General features: G+C 39.9%; 1 protein-coding gene and 1 long non-coding RNA gene across 8 annotated transcripts in view; one reads left to right on the forward strand and one right to left on the reverse strand.

Moving 5' to 3' along the window:
- The window catches only part of PHF14 (PHD finger protein 14), a 164,716-nt gene extending 154,103 nt beyond the window's left edge, over positions 1-10,613 (reverse strand). For 5 of the 7 annotated variants that reach the window (XR_004240641.1, XM_032111136.1, XM_032111126.1 and 2 more), the window contains exons 1-2: positions 10,482-10,613; positions 9,874-9,984 (exon numbers count right to left, since the gene is read on the reverse strand). Coding sequence is in view for 6 of the 7 variants with exons in the window: in XM_032111136.1 (XP_031967027.1) it covers positions 9,874-9,984; position 10,482 (112 nt within the window). In the remaining variant the exon portion in view is untranslated. Of the gene's footprint in view, positions 1-9,873; positions 10,037-10,481 lie in introns of those variants that run through there. The other 2 variants (XM_032111107.1, XM_032111115.1) reach the window with 1 other exon arrangement.
- On the forward strand, positions 10,079-20,792 carry LOC116445080. The gene is made up of 3 exons (XR_004240645.1): positions 10,079-10,149; positions 17,556-17,774; positions 20,613-20,792. It is a non-coding gene; the product is annotated as an uncharacterized LOC116445080 (long non-coding RNA).
- Positions 20,793-21,599: the final 807 nt, after the last annotated feature.

The following is a 21,599-nucleotide window of genomic DNA, read 5'->3' on the forward strand; positions in this document are numbered from 1 at the left end:
AAGGAGATCCATGCTGCAGTAAGGACACAAGGGTTATTATTTGTGAGAAAACACGGAAGTGACTGAAAACGGTCATGTAAGACTTAGGGCTTGCTCCCCCAAAAAGTTAGTGAGATAAGTAGCCCAGCTGAAGTGCCTCTACACCAATGTACACAGCACAGGCAACAACCGCGAGGAGCTGAAAGTCACTGTGCAGCAGTAAAACGATGACAATAGCTGCCACCATGTAGGCATGAGATGACACAGACAGTGAGAGTGGCTGCAATGGATGGCTATAAACTCTTCAGAAGAAACAGGCAAGGAAGGAGAGGTGGTGGAGCAGCCCCATATCTTAGGGAGTCTAGGGCATAATGATGACATGGTTAAGGGTAAAACTCAGGGGAAAGTCTAACAAGGCAATACTGGTGGGAGTCTGTTAAAGACCACCCAACCAGGATGAAGAGAAAAGCTAAACAGTTCATAAGCAGTTGGGAGAGGTCTCACAATCACTATCCCTCATTCTCACAGTGGACTTCAACTTACCAGATGTCTGCGGAAAACACAATACAGCAGAGAGGAACTGGTCCAGAATGTTCCTGGAGCATGTGGAAGGTAACTGCCTGAGAACAGCCAGTGAGGGAGCCTACTAGGGAAGACTCCCTGCCAGACCTGTTATTTGCAAACAGAGAAGGACTTGTGGGTTACGTGATGACTGGAGGCTGTTTTGGGCAGAGCAAATGTGAAATGATAGTTTTCAATTCTCAGAGAAGCAAGCAATCAGCAGATCCTGGGCTTTCAGAGAGATGATGCCCCGTTGAGAGGCTTGGTTGAGAAGTCTCTTGGGAGGAAGTCCAGGAAGGCTGGACATTCTTCAAGGAAATCTTAAAAAGCACAGGAGCAGGCCATCCCTATGTGCTGATAGACAAGCCAGCAGTGAGAAAAACTGATGTGGCTGAACAGAGAGCCAAGAGCTTTGACTGGAACTCAGAAGAAAAAAGAGAATTTAAGGCTTTTGGAAGAAGAGGCAAGAGGACTACAGGGATGACATGAGGGTTTGCAGGGAGAAAATCAGAAGGGCCAAAGACCAACTAGAACTTAATCTGACTACTGCCATAAAAGATAATAAATACATAATCAACAAAAGGAAGGCTAAAGACAATCTCTACCCCTTACTGCATTAAAAGGAAAACAGTGACAAAAGATGAGGAAAAGGCTGAGGTACTTAATACCTTTTTTGCCTCAGTCTTTAACAGCAAGACCTGGTGTTCTCTGGGTATCCATCCCCCTAAACCAGAAGACAGACACAGGGAGCACAATGAAGCACCCATAATCCAAGGGGAAATGGTCAGTGATCTGCTGCATCTCAGAAACACACAGGTCTGTGGGCCCAGATGAGCCACTTTCTATCATTTACCAGCAATCCTGGCTAACCAGGAAGGTCCCAGATGACTAGAAGTTAAAAAAACGTGATACCTATCTGCAAGAAGGGTCAGAAGGAGTATCCATGGAATTCCAGTCAGGTCAGAAGGAGCATCCATGGAACTCTCTGGAAGGTCATGAAGCAGATCATCTTGGATGCCATCACACAGCGTGTGCAGGACAACCAGGCAAGCAGACCCAGCGAGCACTGGTTTGTGAAGGCAGGTCCGGCTTGACCAACCTCATCTTTCTATGACAAGACCACCTTCTTAATAAACAGGGAAAGGCTGTTGATGTTGTCTACATGGATTTTAGTAAAGCCTTTGATGCCACTTCCCACAGCATTTCCTGGAAAAAATGGCTGCTCATTGCTTGGATGGGTGCACTGTTTGCTGGGTACAAAACTGTCTAGAGGCTGAATGGCCAGAGAGTGGTGGTGAAGAGTTACACCCAGCTGGTGGCAGGTCACAACTGAGTTGCCCACAGCTCAGTACTGGGGGCAGCCCTGTTTAATATCTTCACTGACAGCCTGGACAAGGGGATCGTGTGTACCCTCACTCAAACAGTTTGCAGACAACACCAAGTTGGGTAGGAATGTTAATCTGCTGGAGGGAAGGAAGGCTCTGCAAAGCGATCTGGACAGGCTGGATTGATGGGCCAAGGCCAATTTGACGATGTTCAACAAGGCCTGGTGTGTGAACTTGGGTCACAACAACCCCATGGAGCATCACAGGTTGGGGGCAGAGTGGCTGGAGAGCTGTCCAGTGGAAAAGGAGCTGGGGGTGCTGGATGACATCTGGCTGAACAAGACCCAGCATGTGCCCAGGCGGCCAAGAAGGCCAATGTGTCCTTGCCTGTACCAGCAATAGTGTGGCCAGCAGAACGAGTGCAGTGATTGTCCCCTGTACTCAGCACTGGTGAGGCCACACCTTGAATCCTGTGTAAAGCTTTGGGCCCCTCAATTCAAGAAAAACACTGAGGTGCTGGACCATGTCCAGAGAAGGACAATGGAGCTGGTGAAAGATCTGGAGCAGAAGTCTGACGAGAAGCAGCTGAGTGAGCTGGGGATGTTCAGCATGGAGAAAAGGAGGCTCAGGAGAGACCTTATCACTCTGAACTGCCTGAAAGGAGGTGGGTCTTCTCCCATGTAACAAGTGATAGAACTAGGTGAAATGGCTTCAAGTTGCAACAAGGGTGGATTAGGTTGGGTATTAGGAAAAACTTCACAGAAAAGGTTGCTCCTCAGGGAAGTAGTTGAGTCACCATCCCTAGAGATTTTTAAAAGATGTGTAGATGTGGCACTTATGGACATGGTTTAGTGGTAGGCTTGGCAGTGCTAGATTAATGGTTAGACTCTTATCTTAGAGGTCTTTTCAAACCTAAACAATTCTACAATCCTGTGATACTTGCCAGCTCTCATAAACACTTTACAAGAAACTCCTAAAGCTATACTCTCATACTAGACATATCACAGATTAAATGCCACATGTATGCTCAAAGCAAAATGTATTTTTGTATCTCATTTCACAGGTGCTGAGTGCCTACGTGCACTATTTGTCTCACTGTAAATATGGTAATACAGGATTTTGCCACGTAAAAATTAACTGAAATTTTTAAGTTAGATTTCATTATTTTCTCTTGCTTTATTTCCCCACCATAAATCTATGACAGACATTTGTTTTGATGCTTTAACTGTGCTGTTGCAATTATAAATAGTCTTAGACCCCTTGCCAATTTTATGTTTTGCAGGGAATCTTAAGTCTTGGTGTAGTTTGATCTTTAACAGCACTCTAAATTACTAAGACTGATTCTTGTTCATCAATACTACACCACGCAAATAATTTAAAGCAGAGAACAAATAAACACTATTTTCACTCACTTCTCTCCTTCAGTTTCTCTTTGCCTTCTGCCTGCACATTTTGCTTTCTACTCTCCTTTATACATTCATATACACACCAGAGATACCTATAGTAAGAGATATCTCTCCTTCATCTGAATGCATCCACTGTGAGAGGTGCTTTTCTAGAAAGAGCTATTCGGTGATAACAGCAATTTTTGCAGGTCTTCTTCTGTCAGCTGCACTTTTACTGAGCAAAAGGCTGCAGTATACAATTTTCTCCTTGACAGAAATGCTTAAAGAATGGCTCTTTCAAATTGGCAACCATATCATGTCATTCCCTATAGGAGAGAAGCAAAGCAACTCTAAGTGAAAGATGGGGCCAGATACACCATCAAATAGTGAAGAATATAGAGTTCCATTGAGAACAAATATGAGAGATAACAGTTGGGAGAAAGACATCATTTATTCCTCTACACCTTGTATCTTTAGCTCTACTAAGCACAACAGCAGGTGGCAGTCAAATCCAAGAGGATAATTCTGAAAGGAATTCCAAGAACAGAACATTATACTACAGAATTAACATACACAGAAAAGTGTAATAAAGAAACACTCCACTCAGCCGTGGAGTCTTGTAAAATATGTATGATGCACAAGACTTCAGGGTAAGCCTACTGAAATCATTACATGAGTCAACAAAAAAAAAATCCTCCCAGGGTTTGCAGGACCATTTTACAAACAATTTTAAATATGACACTCCATAATTTTTACTTTTTTTTCAACATTCTAAGAAAATTCATATATACAGCGAGCAAGTGCTGCTCTACAAAAGTACCTGGCCAACCACTCACAGGAGACATTCTGGTTCTTAAATGCAGTATTTAGCTTAATAAGCAGCTCTGTAAAAAACAGATTTATTGACTGTTTCAAGTGAACTCCAAAGGATAAGCTAGTTAAAGGCAATCATGGACTCGATTTTGGACTTGCCTCTTCCACTAACAAAGCTTAACAAACTCCATATAGTAGACAAAAAGCATTTGGAATCATTTCAGAATATTCTTTTATTCACACTGAATCCTATCTGGTTGAGTCTTTCCAAAGTGCTCAAAGCTATCTAAAACGAATGCAATCAAGGATCCTGGAACGTTGAAAAGGAATAAAAAAACTGAAAAACTGAGCATGCAATACAGAAAGCAACTACGAAGTTATCACTGCTAAATAATATTCAATAATAATCTAGCAATCACATGACAAAGAGCCTACAGTGGCTTTTACAATACCCTCTTTTTGAGGGCAGTAACAAAAACCAGGATGCAGGTGAGGTTAATGTCACTCAATCACCACCATCTGATCTATTGGTCCTTTACCCTCTTTTTCCCCCATCACAAGGCAAACAACTAGCCTTTGACATGATTATGTGAAATTACCTAGCTATCTCTGCTGAAACACCATGTACAATCCCTCACCCACGGTGCCTGCATCCTGATGGATGGGAAACACGGAAAGCACTACTAATTGTGTTTGTCAACAGCCTCTGGCCATAAACTTCCTTACAGAAGAACTGCTCCAGTATCACAAAAAATCCTCAGCACACGTGCTATACCAAGCATGCAAAAGCAGCTGTACTTCCTACACATCTGATCAAGGTATCGCAATAAAGACTCCGTAATACCTTAAGGAACTCCTTAAACTAACTAGGAAGCTACAATATTAATAACTGGATGTAAAAACGAGGCAGGAAAACCTAGATTATGTGTGTAAAATAAAAATTTTTAAATTACCAAAGGCAGAGTTGTGTAACTGGTAAAATTGTGACCATATCTGTCTATTAGACACAGAAGTCCATTACGCAATGATCAATGTAACTATAAGCAAGAACTAAAAAGGCTTAATACTTCATTGCAACATAATTTCAAGAAAGAGAATCTAACATACCAGTTAGATATATGCCCCTGGCTTTCTATGCTATTTTGCTTCATACGATGATTAAACACTGGCAGACTACCGGCAACTTGACATTGGCAGTGCTGGCAGTTAAAAAAATGGAACTGTCCAAAGCAACATGATTAAGAACACGTAAAACCAAACCAATATAGATTAAGATGCTACAGCTCCATGGAGAGAAACTGTCTTCTCAAATAATGCTTTGAAAAGAAGTATCTAACATGTATTAACTGCAGATGTAGACTGGGCGGAGCAGGAGATGAAACTGACCACTGATCCATGATTACACATTTCAGAAAACAAGTATTTAATAGAAAAAACGATGGAAAGGGAACAAGGGAAAGTCATTTGGTAAGCAGCTTACTCACTTCTTCACAAGCAGTAATTATGTCATGACATTTCAGTAGATGTCTATTCAAGTTGCAAAACCACTCAAAACTGAAGATTGCCAATTTTGACTTGAGTCATTAGGAAGTGCCTCATTTACAATGTTACAACACTGATGAAATTGGGCGCCCTACCAATGCCTTGTCAGCAAGCCCCTGGAATAACAGAAATCCCAGTGTTTCCAAAGAGAACGAAGTTGACAATCTTGTCAGTCACTCCCAAGTTTTACTTAGGGTGGCAGACAAGTTTTACCTGGGATGAAGAGGTACATAATGCTGGTATTTTCCATTTTCCTCAATTAGAAAAAGCCCTTGTGACTTCCAGTCTCAGGAACTATACATTAATATGGAAATACATGATAATTTACTAATGATTAATTCATCAATATTTTCTTTTATCTTCACTGTCTACTGAAACACCTTACAACTTTAGTGTTTCCTATCATTTAAGTTTAGTCTCAAAAACAAACATTTGTTTCTTTATCAAGATTTCAGTACTGTTAAACACCACAGTATTTTGATCGTTCACAAACATTTCTTTATATTACAATATCCTGTATAGGAAAGCAAAAGTGTAATCTTCGTTGTGCTAAGAGGAAAGAAGTTACATAAAGATAATAATATTTGCAACTTTTTATTTCTAAATCAAGACACAGGTTTTTAAGAATAGCTATATATATATGCATTTTTGTAGATCATTACTTGTTTTAAACAGATCTTCTACTGACTTCAGCTGCAAGAATAGTACATGATATATATGCAAGTCAGGCTCCACACTCAACACCAAAAAAAAAAATTATGAATGCATCTAAAAATTTGAGTCAACAAGACTAGTAGCAGAAGTAGTAACAGGATTGAGTTCTTCAAAGGCAGCATTCAGTTATTTTCTTCTTAGCTACACTGTGATAGAGAACCAGTCCTTAAATTCACACATGATTCTTGTTCAGGGACCACACTACATTCCTCTGCATGATTTCAATTTCAGTATATGCACTGACAAAACTGAGTTCACTGATGAGAGACAAGAAAAGTAGTAAATGCTTGCTTTGGAGCCCTACTGGGAATTACTCTACACCTGTACTCTGATTTCTGACATCAGTGTATCTCCAGCTGCTCCCACTGCAGAAAAAAAAAAACTAACAAAAGGACTCCCCAAAGCATGCTTAATTAACTTAAAAGCAAAACTTGAAATAACTGATGGGTATTGTGAAAGATACTATTAAAAGCCTTCAGTTGAATATATTACAGCACCATTATTTCAAGTCACATGTTTGTACACTCTGATTCCAAAGGGACATTTTTTTTGATTGATCCTGCATTAAGATTAAATATGACATTCTTTCTTATGGAACAAATTTTTCAAGATATTTACAAAAACCAGAAGAACACAGTACTTTAGAATATGGCATTACCAAAAGAAACAGAGAAGCCATTAAAAATTACTTTGTTCAGTATAAGCATAACGAAAAGCCCGGAGGCCTGAAAACTATTTACATTAAGTAAACTTAAAAGAATGTAACGATTCTATAATCAGTTTCTCTAAAGAGATGTCAGAATATTGAGAACTTTTAAGTGGAAAAGGCCAACTGACAGTTGGTATGACCTAAATCCAAGAAAATAAATTAACTACACTGTAAGTAGAAGTCCACATAAATTTTTTTGGTGGAAATAGAAGTTGGGTAATTTGAAATATTTTTTGTAATGAAAAATTTTACCAAGGCACCAAGACTCTGAAAACAAAAATTCAGAAATGCCAAACTGCTTCCTAAAAGTACTTAGTAACAACTTCTCAAATCCTTACTGCATTGCATTTTTCCAGAAATCTGGCAGAACAATGAAGGTGTCTAAAAGTTTAGGTGTTCAGGGTTCAGTCCCCATATATTTGCACAGTGTCATCTACTAGTACGTATCACTGGAGATCCTAAAGCTCACACATATGGACACAACACAATCATCAGGGAGAAAATTACTTCAGAATTCTTTTAATTTAAGTAATCCCTTAACTTAAATTTTCGAATTTGTTTTGTTATTTTAAACACCTATATGCGCATTTGTGAATGAAGTAAATGCAAGTATGTGTTGTGGAGCTGTGGAATTACCATACTAGAATTTATGCTCATATTCAATGCAGACTGGGTCTTATTTCTGACACACTTATTGCCTTTTGTAAGCAAACTAAACAATGTCATTCTGAATTCAAGCAAATACTAAATACTGATTTGCAACAGGCTGCTCATGAAGAGCCCTATGTATGCATGTGTGTGTGTGTAAAAAAGTCCCTTTATTTAATCACTTCTTCCAGCCAAATCTAAATGGACTAAGTGCAACCAAATTTAACATATGTTGTACCAGCTTCATTTTAAATCAGTACAGATGTTGTGCTTCAGGTATCCTGCAACTATTCATTTAAACTTGTATTACATGTAAGAAACACTTATTTGTAAAAACTTTCTATTCCCCAACTTCTCCAAACCCTCACTGATTTCTTTTTCCATCCTGAAAATCTTTGAATAAAGTATAAGATGTCAAATTCTCTTGCTGTTTCAAAGTGTTTTCACAAAATTTTAAATTTTATTAAACAGAACAATTATTTCTCCTACAAATGATATAGGTTCAGAAATGCTAAAACAACACTTCATGACATATATGAACACAAAACAGCAATTAGAAAAAAAAAATAAGTAGAATTTTTTCTCATATGCTTGTTTCAATTCAGTGTTGCATATTAAAAGAAAAATCCATTCAACTTCCTCAAAATGAAATTGATTTTGAAATACACCCAAGGCTAGATACTGACCAGCCCCCTCTAGTATATATACAGTAGCCTGAAACTCAAAAAGGATAGTAATTAAAAATTAATCTGCACTCACACATTGTTGAGTCAGGAAGCTATATTCATTTTTTTAATAAATGACTGTCTTTTGACCAACTAATATACTTCTCTGAATTAAGTGCTCATCACCCATACTCCCTTTCCAATTCTCATTTTCCCTTAAATCCTGCCTACACTACTGTTCCAAAACAGGGAGATTTCTCTGGTAATTAAAAATCATTTCCTTTTATGGCAAATTATATCCTTACTCAAAAGAAAGGATCAAAAGCCTCAGAACACAATTAAAAGAGTAGATGAAACCAGCTCCCAAAAGTCTTAACATGAAATTGGTAAGATGACATCAGTTTTACTCTCTTAAGCCACTGCAGCCTGCTCTACCAGAACAGCCAAGGGAAGTATGTCTAAGCCTAGGGGAAGAGGTGGTGAGAAGAACAAAACTAACCAACCAAACCAAACCACAAACACGGAGCATTAGGGCATATCTTAAAACTGGCACTGGGTAAAATATTCTTAAGCATTTTTAAGTTCATCAATACAGAGGAACTTGCCAAATGTTAAAGAATAAACCTTTAAATGGGAATATTTTTGCACTATACATTCACACAGAACATACACCAGCATCCCCAGTGCAGAAATAACAAAGCCAAGTTATTTGATAAGCTGCCATAATGCTTCCCTCACATCTTATACATCCTGCATCTTCTGTTTATTTCCCTCAGCATATGCCACAGAACATCCAACATGCAGTTTATTGACCAACATGGTCCTATCCCTTCTTTCCCTTTCCTTCAATATACTTGAATTTACTAATTTTATTTTGGCCATCTTGTCTATTTTCAGTTTCTGTGGATGTTCACTGCAGATAAAGGAATCTGCACATATAGAAAAGACTGCAAAGCAACAAAACTCTGTGGCAAGGACTTCCTTCTAGTATGAAGTGTGTACACTTCTCTGCATATTTCTATCTGAATGGACACCTTAAGTTTGTCTACTGTAAAAAACAATAAAAACCTGAACAGATTATCTTTTTGCTTTAGGTTCTTACTCACCAAGTACAATTAACCTTGAGAAAAAGGCAAGTTCATAAGTCCACAACAAACTATTATCCAGACTTGTTCAAAACAAAATGGCTTTAGATTCTTCTTATTTCAATACTAAATACAGTGAATATTCCAAAAATTATCTCTACACTGAAGAACTCAAAAACAATAAATACAGTTAAGGCAGTCTGCACAGAAGGTACTCAAATGTTTCTACCAAAACTTGTTTCACAGTCATGAGATTTCTGTTGAAAAAAGAATAATCACAATTTTAAGTACTGATTCCCAGTTATCCAATCAAGTCACTCCCTTCAAGGGGCTCCAAGTCCCAGCAGACTCACTACAAGCATTCTGCCTCCTATATGATATCAAATGAGCAACCATAAACCAAAAATGAGATAATTCTGAACTGAGGAGATGAGAAAGCATATTTACCTGAAGCATCTCCAACTTTAAAATCACTGTCATCAGAGCTATCATAATCTAAAGCTTCCAGCAGCGAAGCTGCCAAAGGCTTCACCTGTCTCCTCTTCGAACTGCGGTCCACTGCAGGAAAAAAAACAGTGTTGTTACTGGGTAGCATAAAGAGAATTCAGCATCGCTAAGGGCATTCAAATTACAAGGCAGAACGGGCGTGACAGGCAGGGGCAGTCCCGAGAGCAGCCGGCAGATGCAGCCGCATCGGGATCCGGGGCACACCCGCTCCCACAGGTGAGGCAGGGCAGGGTCCGCCCGCCCGGCGGAGCGCTGGTGCTCCCTGCAGGCGCCGGGAACCGCACGGCACTGCGCACCGCGGGCTGCCCGCAGCCCCGGGAGGGCTGAGTGGGCACTGGGGCCGCCAGACATCCCCGGAGCAGCCAGCATCCCCCGAGGACGCGCCCTGGCGTGATCCGCCAGCGACCAGACGCAGGGGGGACGCGCAGCCGGGACCGTGGGACGCCCAAGGGACAGCGATGCGCCCGCTCGCCGGGGGCGGGGGCGCTCCGCGGGCACAGCGGCACCCCCGCGGAGCAGGACCGGCAGAACCGCTGCGGATCACTTACTAAAGCCTGCGCGGATGGGCGGCGGGCGGGCAGGGGCCCTCGGGTGCAGCGCCGCCGAGCCCCGGGCCCCTTCCCCAGACAATGGGCACGGCGGCGACCCGGATGCAGACCCGCGCCCGCCCCTCCGCCCGCCCCGCCGCGCAGGCGCCGGCCGCGCGCGTGCGCACGGCGAGGGGAAGCCGGGGAGCGGCGCTGCCCGCGGCCCTGCAGGGCCCGGCGGGGAGGGTCCTGCCGTGACCGGCGCTGGTCGCAAACTCTCAGCGCAGAACCGCTCATTCTCAGGGGACTGCTGGTAAAGAGCAGCTTAAAAAAACACCCTGGCACTTTTCCATTTCCCCGGGTGGAAGCGAGAAAGCGTTACAAAGCTGTTCTCATTTAACCCCTGCTCGAAGAGATGCGTTTCTCGTGGATTCTGTTGCATTGTCAAGCTCATTCCTGCAGTTCTGAGGAACCGTAACCCATAGCATTGGGGAAAAAAAAAAAAAAAAAAAAAAAAAAAAAAAAAAAAAAAAAAAAAGAAGAAATTTGGGAAGAGATGTTCAAGGCCAGGTGGGATGGGGCACTGAGCAACCTGGTCTTAATTGAAGGTGTCCCAGCCCACGGCCAGGGGTTGGAACTAGGTGACCTTCAACGTGCCCTTCAACCCCGCACCATTCTGTGATAGTACAAATCCCAGGGGTTATTGTTTGACCACATCACACAAGTCTGGGAGCTCAAAAGCACAAAACCCAATGGTGACAGATGGACAGAGAAGGAGAGCAATGCTGGGCCATTGCCTTTGCAAGACTCCCAGCTTTGCCTCGGTTGCCTGGGCTGTTTTACCAGAGTCTCTTCTCATCTCGTCCCCACACCACCAAAATCGGCCACCTGCACAAAATCTTTAAAAGGGACGGCTTTAAGAGCTTGAGAATAATGCTAAACATGAAAGCTTCCAACAGGATTGTAAGGGCTTTAAAACTGGAAAGTATGTGTTTAATGATGGATAAGTGTAGGGCCAAACTTGTTCTATGGTTGTACAGAAAATCACGCTATGAAAAGCCAGTGTCCAAAAAGGAGACAGAGGAATCCTGCAACTTGATTTGAATAAAGGGAGAGTCCACTGGGGCACATGCCCGTGGAACTTTCTCTCTTGAGGTTCCTGACTGCACAGCCTCCTTTTATCCCTCCTCCTGTTGCCCTCTTCCTTTCCCCATTGGCTGAGGTACTAGAAAGGTACAGCCTTCCCAAACCGCCTACCATATATTTCCCCCCCTTGAACCTGTCATTTTACCCCAAAGTTCAGAAACTCAGACTTGTGCAGATTCACTTGCCTGTTTCAGGAGTCAGGCTGTCTGGGCTCTGTAACAAACCTGCTGCCCAAAGTTACTAGAGATATTAAGACCCATTTCAAAGACATTAAAACCCATATCTTCAATGATGGAATTGTTTGTAAAGACATTAGCACTCATCTTCAGTATCATGGTGAAGTGTGGAGGAGAAATAAAGTTTGGCAAGTCTACATACTGTGGCCAGAGCCTGTGCTACATTTAGCATAGTGCTGCATGTAGCACCCACACAGACCTTCCCAGAGCCAAAACTCCTCCTGGCATTGCAAAGATAGATAGGTAGTTATTGGCATGTATGTTTATAAATAGAGCACAGAGATGGCTGGTTGGTATATAATTACACAGCTGAAACACTTTCAACAATAATTTTCTGTGTTTCTGATTTTGAGTATTTTGGAAGGACAAAAAATTCCAAAGGTAAGTGTGAATTCTGTTTTAATTCTGTGCTTGAATTTCCTAGGGTTTTTGTAGCATGTTATCACATCCATAGTTGATGTGTTCATGCTGACTGCTCCTGTTTCCTCCATCAATTCTTTGGCTACACAGGTGGTGTGACTGCAAAGTGAATTCTTTTCCTGAATCTGTTTTTGCCAGCCCTACCCAAATATGCTATCAGCTCATGTACTCTAGTGTTTTCTTCCAAATTCTGATCAGCTTCCCTGTTCAATGAGGAATTGTGTATGTCAGCTTTTCACTTTTTCCTTTTGACTGGCAATCCCCATCCTACTTTCCATTCACACACTATTTCAGTCTTAAAAGACAAGTGGCAGGGCTCAGATCCCTTCGTTGAGACTGCAGATCCATGATAACGTGCAGGAACAGGTTCTGCCAAACCTCCTCCCTGCCAATGGGCAAGTCCCTGATCTTGTCCCATACACAGTGATTGTCAGGACAGCCCAAATCATATGTAACAGGAAGGAACAGTAAAAAGAACTGCCCCCAAGTTTGGCCCAAATAGAAGGTCAGGCTGAGTGGCGCAGACAGCTTCGAAGAATGAGAGCTTTCAGCACAGACAAGGGGAAGAGAAGCACCCTGTAGAACAATGGAGGAATTTATGAATCCTTTAAATAAGAATGCCAAGGCAGATGTATGGACTGTCTGACTTGCAGTTCAGCCCTCTGGGACAGGCTGCAATGCTAGGATTGTCTCTACCTACATAGTTCTGGAAGGAATAGGTGATCAAACAGAAGTTAATTAATGGCTGCCTGCCCCTGCTCCTCATTAGCACTTCACATTCCTCAACTGCTCCTTCCTCCTTTTCTCTTTTGTACTCTGTCCCATGACTCAAGCCCTCTTAGCCCTTCTGTCTTATTCTTTCTTGTCCCAAATCTTTTATTTTCCCTCTCCTTTTTTCCCCTCTCCAAAGGAATATTCACACTTTCATTTCTGAAAATAACATGCACACATTCTGTTATCTTCTGTACTCAGTTTGCATACTTTGCCCTCATTCCTCAACAGGAAAAAACCCCACATCAATAAAATGAAAAGAACTGTGAAGTGCCTGAAATTTATTCACTGTTTCTCTAACCTTCTAGGCACTGCAAAGATAGTGCTTACAAACAAATCCTCCAAATGTAGTAAATAGAAGTAAATAAAACATAACAACACAGAAATTAAGTAGAACTACCAGTTTATCTTTTGATCATCATTCTTTGGAAGTTTCTGGCTACTAAAACATCTGTTAAAAGGTATTTCCCCCTTAGTAGTTGCTAACCTCTTCCAGTGGAGTCAGATTATTTCAAGTAAGGGGAAAAGAAGGGAGAATTCATGCTCCAAATGAAAGAAACCTTCAGAATGTCTGATCCCCTTATTTCTGCAAGGCCTTTGCCAGTCTCAGCGGAAAACCAAGAATGTTGAAATGTTCAGTTGCCTTTTTGGTAGAAGAAAGGTGGTATTACTGGCACACTGTTGGGAGCTGGGCACTGTACTGTATTGTATTTGCTATAGCCATTAAATAGATTCTAAGTGTTGTCAGTTTAGCACCTTTAAGTACTACCCTCATGCACATACAAAAAATCATCCTGAAAGGTCATTTTTGGAGAAAAATTGTGAAGAGCTGAAATAGTACATCTAGTACGAAAATGTCATGGCAGCTCCATCACTAACATAATACCTAAAAAACTGCCTAGAAATATTTCAGTATTTCAGGTCATGTCAAGCACATCAGGTCTTTGAATTATCTCGGCATTCCATTCTCGGTTCTCGGTTCCATTCTCGGTTCTCCTCAGGCTAAGCCTTCAGTGCACAGCCTAACTGCAAGATTAGGTGTGTGAATCTCCATTTCAGTGCTGCTCTTCAACTGCTGGAGAAGCAGAGAAAACAATATCTTCTGCCTGTACTTTTGCCCTAAGAAAAAAAAATCTTCGTTGTGGCTCTGTAAAGACCATTTTAGAAGGACTTAAACAATAGCAAAGCAGCAGAGAATATAGTCACACTCAAATAAATTGCCTTAAAAATATCATTCTTAGTTTAATGAAACTGGTGAGTTTTCAAAGGAAGAAGTGCAATATTTCCTTAAGTAAGGAATAAACTCAAGAGTATGTTTCTAACTTATCTGCCAACTGTAAATGGAGAATAATAGTATGAAATCTCGTATCTACTTTTTTTTCCTGTCAGTGAGCAGACAGTTAAAGCCATGACCTACCTCTCTGAATCCAAATGGCAGACTCTTTTTTTGTCTATCCAAACATCACCATCCTTAGTGTGGAGACTGACCTCTTCAAATAACTTTCCAAAGAGAAATCTTCCTGCTTTTACTCTTTAATTGTGCCATTACAGCAAACTCTTCTCAGTGATCTCTCTTGTCTAGTATTATATGGTAAAATATAAAGAGAAAAAGACTGAATCAGATGTCCTTGCTTTTTTAAATACAAAGGGGAGAAAATTCAGTATGAATGGTCTCTGAACAATAAGACTTTGAAATAAAGTGCAGACTGCTACAAGGTCTAGTGCAGTCAAATGCTGCCAGGGAAAGTTCCCATCGGACATTGAGAGATTTCTTGCATCCGTAAGGTCATGCTCAACCTCAGTCAATTAATTATGGGGGGTTTTTGATTACATGGTACACATATTGTAAAAGAGTCCAGGAAAAGTGAAAAACAACAGTAAAAAACAACAGTATGTATCTTCAGTAGAAGAGCTTTCTGAACTATATACATATATTTGCATATCTATTCCCACCATTACCCAGGCTGTATATGCCTACCTACTTAGCCACTATGAGACCACCCCCTGTCACTCATAACCATGAAAAGGACATCATCCTCAACTCAAACCTCACTGCAGATTCTGCCACTGAAGTTATGTCCAAAATATTCAATGTAAAGCATAGCTCACATGCAGCTTTCCTATCTCCCCATCCAGCTAAAATTCTTGTCTAGGCTCATGTCCTACTAAAACCTCACTGCAGATTCTGCCACTGAAGTTATGCCCGAAATATTCAATGTAAAGCATAGCTCACATGCAGCTTTCCTATCTCCCCATCCAGCTAAAATTCTTGTCTAGGCTCATGTCCCTTCTCATTTCCATCAATCTTCTCTTTCTCTGGTTTTCAAAAATGCAGCTCTGATGTTGCCATATCTATTGTAATGATTCTCCTCAGCTTCTACCATGTTCCTTTTCCATTTTGATCTTTCCAGTGAATTTGCGTCTGCTGCATCAGTCATAAACTTTTTGAGTTTGATTTCAGTACATTTCATAGATTACTCTTTCTTTCATCTGCCATTTCTTTGTAGCAGATGAAATTCGCCATACAAATTTGTTTAACACAATGTATTGGCCTCTAGTTTGCTGTTGAATTTTCAGACAAATTTGAGGGCTTTTTTCCAGGCATCCTTCATACTTAAAATGTATTTCATGTAAATACCTGCAAACTGGGTTCATTTTTCCTCACAAATACCCTTCTACCACCATGCTCCCTAAAAATTTTGTACAATCAAATGAATATTTTGTCTTGTGTTGTCTCATAGTTTATTTGTATAGCTGTTATACAAGTATAGCAGTATAGCAAGTATATGCTGCTATAGCTGTCTCTGGTTTTGGTTCTTGTTCTATGTATGTATTACCAAACCATTTGGGGCAGACTTAGTATTTCCATTTTTGTATTGTTTTTCTATGATTTATATCAGACATGGCAGAATTTTGAGTCGTGATTAAAGCTCCCAGACATTAAAGCTACAAGAGGAATATTAATAATTTTATCATGTGACTTTCAGACAATGAACTCATCCAGTAACTCGTCCATTTTGTTTTAAAAATACATATACTTTGGGACACTGTACAAAGAAATTATAATACTAAATAACAACATATTATGAAAATTTTAGCTTATAGAGGTGTTTTTCTTATTCAGATTAAGGTATATCTAGCCTAAGAGGACAGCCAAAGGAAAGGAGGAACAGAGCAAGTATATATGATATTATACAGTCATTTCCCAACTTCCAGTTATTTTCAGTGTTGTGGGTTTCTTGATCCTGTTGTCGTTTGTCCATTTAGTGGCCTATAATGGGTCTTTCTCCTAAGAATTTGTCCATTCTCCCTTGTAACCCATGTAGAGTTCTTTAATACCTCAATATTATTACACAGAATTCCACACATCTACTACCTTATGTAGGAAAACATTATTTTGTTTGCTTTGAATCTGGCTTATGTTCTGCTATACCTCCCAAGTCATCTGTTTCCCAAGCTAAAGAACCCCAGCTGACACAGTCATCTCTGTGATCAGAGATGACTATCAGGGCTCTGATACTGTGCCTGAGATAGACTTCAATTTCTCAATGCCCCTTGTTTCACTTCAATGAACTTTTCCCATTTTTATAGACAGCCTTTCTGTAGTGAGAGGACAGCACTGAAGTACAGGCAAATAGTGCATTTATTCAGTTGAATAATACTGTTTTCTCTTTTGTTCTCTATTTTTTATTCTCTATTTCTTTCATGTGATTTTTAAGATTCTTTTTTTCTTGGGGCATGAAGTGAACATTGACTGCACAGAAATAACACTTCCATAAAACTATCATAATCCCAAGGTCTTGTTCCGAAGTCAAAGCAGTCAACTCAGAGTCCATTGGTTTATGTACAAAGCTAGGATTTCTTGCCTTCAGAAGCATAGATTTCTTTACATTTATCTATACTGCATTTCACTTCCTTTGCCTTTATCTCTATTGAATTTCATCTGCTATTTTATTTACTGTCCAGTCAAGTAAGAATTTACACCATTAGTAGTTGAACCGTTTCATACCTGAACTCTTTTAGAATTTTTGGGAAAGTGCTGGTTTCTATGTATTTTATCAGACCATTTTATCTTTCTAATATTTTATCTGTAGCTGCTTCCACAATAACTTCAAATTCAGACAGATTGTGTCCACTGAGCCCTCTCCCCCCAGAGAACTGTACTTTAGCATGGGAGCATCTTCATTTATTTTTCATAGAAAATACTGATGGAGAAAATGCATCTCTCTGAATACATTCCATACAAATGATCTGCTGGGCCAATGGCTGCTGGCATGTTTTTTCTATTTCAAATATATCTTATTACTAATTTTGATGCTTTTATTTTGTCAATTCTCAAATTCTTTTTCCATGCTGCCAAATTGATCATATTATGAAATTTAATAAATTAAATCATATTATACTTTTTATTTTCTTGTTTTAAATACAATTTGAAGGATTCCTTCCTGTTTGTGGTAGTCTCCCTAACTTTGCTGAAAAGTGATTTCAGATTCCTTTTGTATTTTCTCTTCCATTTCCATAGGTGATAAACACTAATGCTGCAATTCCGGTATAGTGTTGTCTAGTAGCTTACATGCCCATCAGAATTTAATTCCTTGGACTATTCTTGGAGAGGGGAATTGGAGGCACAAAAGGTAAAGATCAGGGGTTGAGATAAGAACAATTCACTGGAAACAACAACGAAATAAGAAAATGAACAGTAACAGCAACAATATCAGTAACAGAAGTGTACAAGAGAGAGGTGAGTGATTCACATGCAAAACATTCACCACAGAACCCAACCTGACCATGCCATACTCCCCTAACACGGAAGTGAGGTGGTATAGAATAACCTTCAGGTCCTAGCCATACCTCCTCCTGGCTACTGCAAAAACTAGCCCTGGCCTGGCCAAAATGCTGTCATAAAAACCTGAGTCTTTAGCTTCTTGTTTGCTTAAATATTCTTCCCCTTTGTCAGTAGTACTGGTACACCACAGCCAGTTACACCTTCCCAGCATCTCTTAGGAGCCTTCGCAGACTCCCCAAGGGTGTCTTGGGTGCCAGCTGGTAGCACTGTGCAAACCTGAAAGTCTCATGGGACCCCAAGCCCAGCTATCCATAAGTGCCATGACATATTCTTCTGCCAATACAACCTTTCTCTTCCTCACTGATGGAGAAAGAAATTACATGCAGTACAAGTAAAGAATGTCACTCCATTATTTTTTAATAATCAAGACTTACTCCCTCTTAACAAGATATGAAAAATGTGAACATAAGCCAGGAATTCCCACTGATTTCAGTGGGCTCTGGCTCAGGCTTTTATTTTAATGACGCTGACTGATACACTTTTTCCAGATGTAGTCTTTCATCCATCAAACCATTCTGTTGTTCTGAGGAAATCTGGGATGTAAAGAACATCTGCCACAATGAACATAAAAAGCACAGACCTGCTGTTACTAATGGGAAGTATTCTAAGGGCTTGGATTAAAAAAAAAAAAAGTTAATTAATTTTACAAGAATAATTACTTTGAATGTGAATGCCAATGGCCCTTCTCACATAAAGCTTTTCCAAAACAATTTTGTTTTGGTCTTGATGACAAAAAATGCTTCAGTTGTTCTGACAAAAATCTTTGTGAATTGCTATAAAATAAATTCTACTGAAGGGGTTTCTATAGCTTCCTTTTAAGTTCTATTTATTTATTATCTGTAAACAAAGAAGCTGAGCTGGCCTGGTTTGGATTTGTGTGATAAATTATAATGAAATAATAAAACCTCTGAGCAATCAAGAAAGGAAATAACTGCTTTTAATGTCCTCTGTTAAAATGTAATTGTGACATTTAGGAATCAATTTGCTGGTTTTTCTAATATTCATTGTATCACTGATTAGCACAATGTTTAGCAAAGACACAGAAGATGTCTTTTATTATAACAGATTTTATAGCATCTAATCTGTTTTTAATCTGGTTTTGCCAAATTGTGTCTTTTTTTCTTGAAAAATTGTATTTTAAGAATTTGAGGTGATTTAAGATCCAGTTTATTGCAAAAGAAAAGACATTCAGTTATGCCAGAGCTCCCCTTCATCTAGACATATATACAGTTTCCTTTGTCTTTTAAAAAGGAAAAGCAATCGCCAAGACATGTCTTTGTTAAGGTTCCCTGCTGGCAGCATATGGCAAAGTTACTGGCACCTTGCCTGGAAAATGTAGCAAGAACTGATAGATCTGATCTTATTCTGTAGCTGGGGAGAAAACAGATTACAGTGAAGGCCACTCTTTTACAGCCTGCGACCATCAGTTGCTTGGCAAGAAGCACAGGTTCCTGAAAACAGATCTGGGAAGGTGAAAGAGAAAGAGATTTTACCTTCCTAAGTGATGGCAGAGCCCCCAGAACAGTCCATGCTAGAACAGGACCTTCAGAAGTCTCTATGTAATTCTGTTTTATGCACTACTGTGAAATAAAACTCTCAAGGTATAAATGTTTAAGAAACAATAGCATATAAATGCAGACAAATGTTTAAGAATTACTACTCGAATAATAATAATAATAGCAACAATTTTATTATAAATAATACAATAATTTAATATTTTTACAGGTTGGTCTCAAGTTTTTCTTGAGAACTGGGATGAAGTCGTGCACCTGCAGAACTTCTGAAAAAAACCCCAGATTTTCTTCCATACTGTCATATTGGTTGAACCAGACATTAAGAGTGATGACCCATTTGATGTAAAAAATAGACTTATTTTTCATTATTTGAAATTAGCTTGGCAGTACTCAGTTTTGAAGGGTTTAGTTGTATTGAATGGAGGGGGAATCTACTGTAATTTTGATGCTTTATAAAGCAGAGACTTGAACGTCTTCAGTCCCAAACTTGGACAAGACTTCTAGCAATAAGATTCCATTCTATTCTTTCATGAAGATATTTGTATACTAAATATCATCCTATAGCAATGGTCATTTCTATGCTTGTACAGATTTAGTACCCATGACAATTATAGGGAATGGAATTGATTTCCAGATTGCTTTAATTATTTCTCAGAGTTGAGAAATGCTGCAAAAACTAAAATAGAAAGGTTCTTTTCAATTACACTGGCATGATTAATAATTTTTTTTTTCTTTAATGAGGATGTCCAGCCACAAAGGTGTCATCTTAGTCCCACTGATGGCAGGCTGCCTTTTCATATGAAGTCTGGCGTCTTCCATTCTCAGTACTTATACCAAATTGTGCAATTATCAAACCACATACTGAGCCAGTTTCTGATCTGACAGAAACCTACCCTACCAAGAAGCCCTGTGGTTCTAAGGCCAAGTGATCCAGTGCAAGCCAGGGGCAGGGACACAGGGTCAGGAACATGAGGGAGAGAGGGAAGCAGGCATGAGTGCCCAGCTCAACAGCAGCCCATATCAGATCAGGTGTGACACACAGCTGCTGGCGGCTCTATGGTCAGATCAGCTGGGCCTGGAGTGAGACAGCATGACCCCATCTCCCCTCTCCCATTCACTTCTCCTGCATGTTTTCTGCAATTACATCCTTTACCCTTGCAATTAGCACTGACCTGGAACTGGTCCATATAAAATCTTTTTTTTCATCTCTTTTGCACAGCCTTATGTGAACTGGTGCTGAATCATGAGTACCCAAGGTCGAAGGATGGATAAAACTGTATCTCCAAGTACCACTTTAAGCTTACTGTGAATTAAAATGACTGTGCTATTTTGGCCTAACCTATTCATTACATCCTTTACTGTTCCACGTAATAAAAGCATACCTGTGCTCTCACTGTTATTTATTTGTATTCTGTGACTCAAGGTGCCTCTAAAGAAATTTGTGGAATCCACAGTGCACAGTCTTTTCTGTTGCTCCTCAAAAGACTCTTCTCTCTGTTCCAGATTCTGCAGTAGTGAAACTGCAGAACAAATCAATCTAAAAAAAATACAACCTCGAAAATCATGCTACCTCCCCTTCCAAATCAAATAAGAGAGCAGAGAGGTAGAGACAGGGAGCAAAAATTCCCACTGTACTGATTTGTTTCTTTTAACATGCAATGTGGATTACTTCTTTTAAAACTCATTGCACTAGAATGTTCTGATTTTAAAATCGCAGTTATTTCAATTTGGCCAACTTTTAATGAAAGCTTGTTTTGCACAAATACACTGACTTCAAGTTTGATTAGACAGATCATTCTTGTAAAGATGTATTTGTTTTAGTTAAAAAAAAAGCTAGTTCATCTCCAGACTGGCCTCTTGCAGGACTTTTAAATTCTTTTTTTTTTAATTCGTAATGCTTCTGCTGTGAAGAGGTTGTGTAAACATACCCCCCTATATTTTTGACAAGGATGTTACTTATCAGAGCTCTAGCATTTTAAATTATGCTTGCAGAAGATACCAGTTTTAAAATTTATTCATTTCATCTGCATCTGTTTTGCATTCCACAAAGACAAGAGTACTGGGTGCTTGAACACTTTAGGAGTACTACATGGGTTTGTTAAGACAGCTCTTTCACACAAGTGCTACTGTTCTGCTTATGTCTCCATAAATAGGGATGGCAGCCTGAAGAGGTGTTTCTTAGGGGCAAGTCCCAAAGTGGAAAAAC

This window comes from Corvus moneduloides, chromosome 1, assembly GCF_009650955.1.
Source record: "Corvus moneduloides isolate bCorMon1 chromosome 1, bCorMon1.pri, whole genome shotgun sequence".
Classification (NCBI taxonomy): domain Eukaryota; kingdom Metazoa; phylum Chordata; class Aves; order Passeriformes; family Corvidae; genus Corvus; species Corvus moneduloides.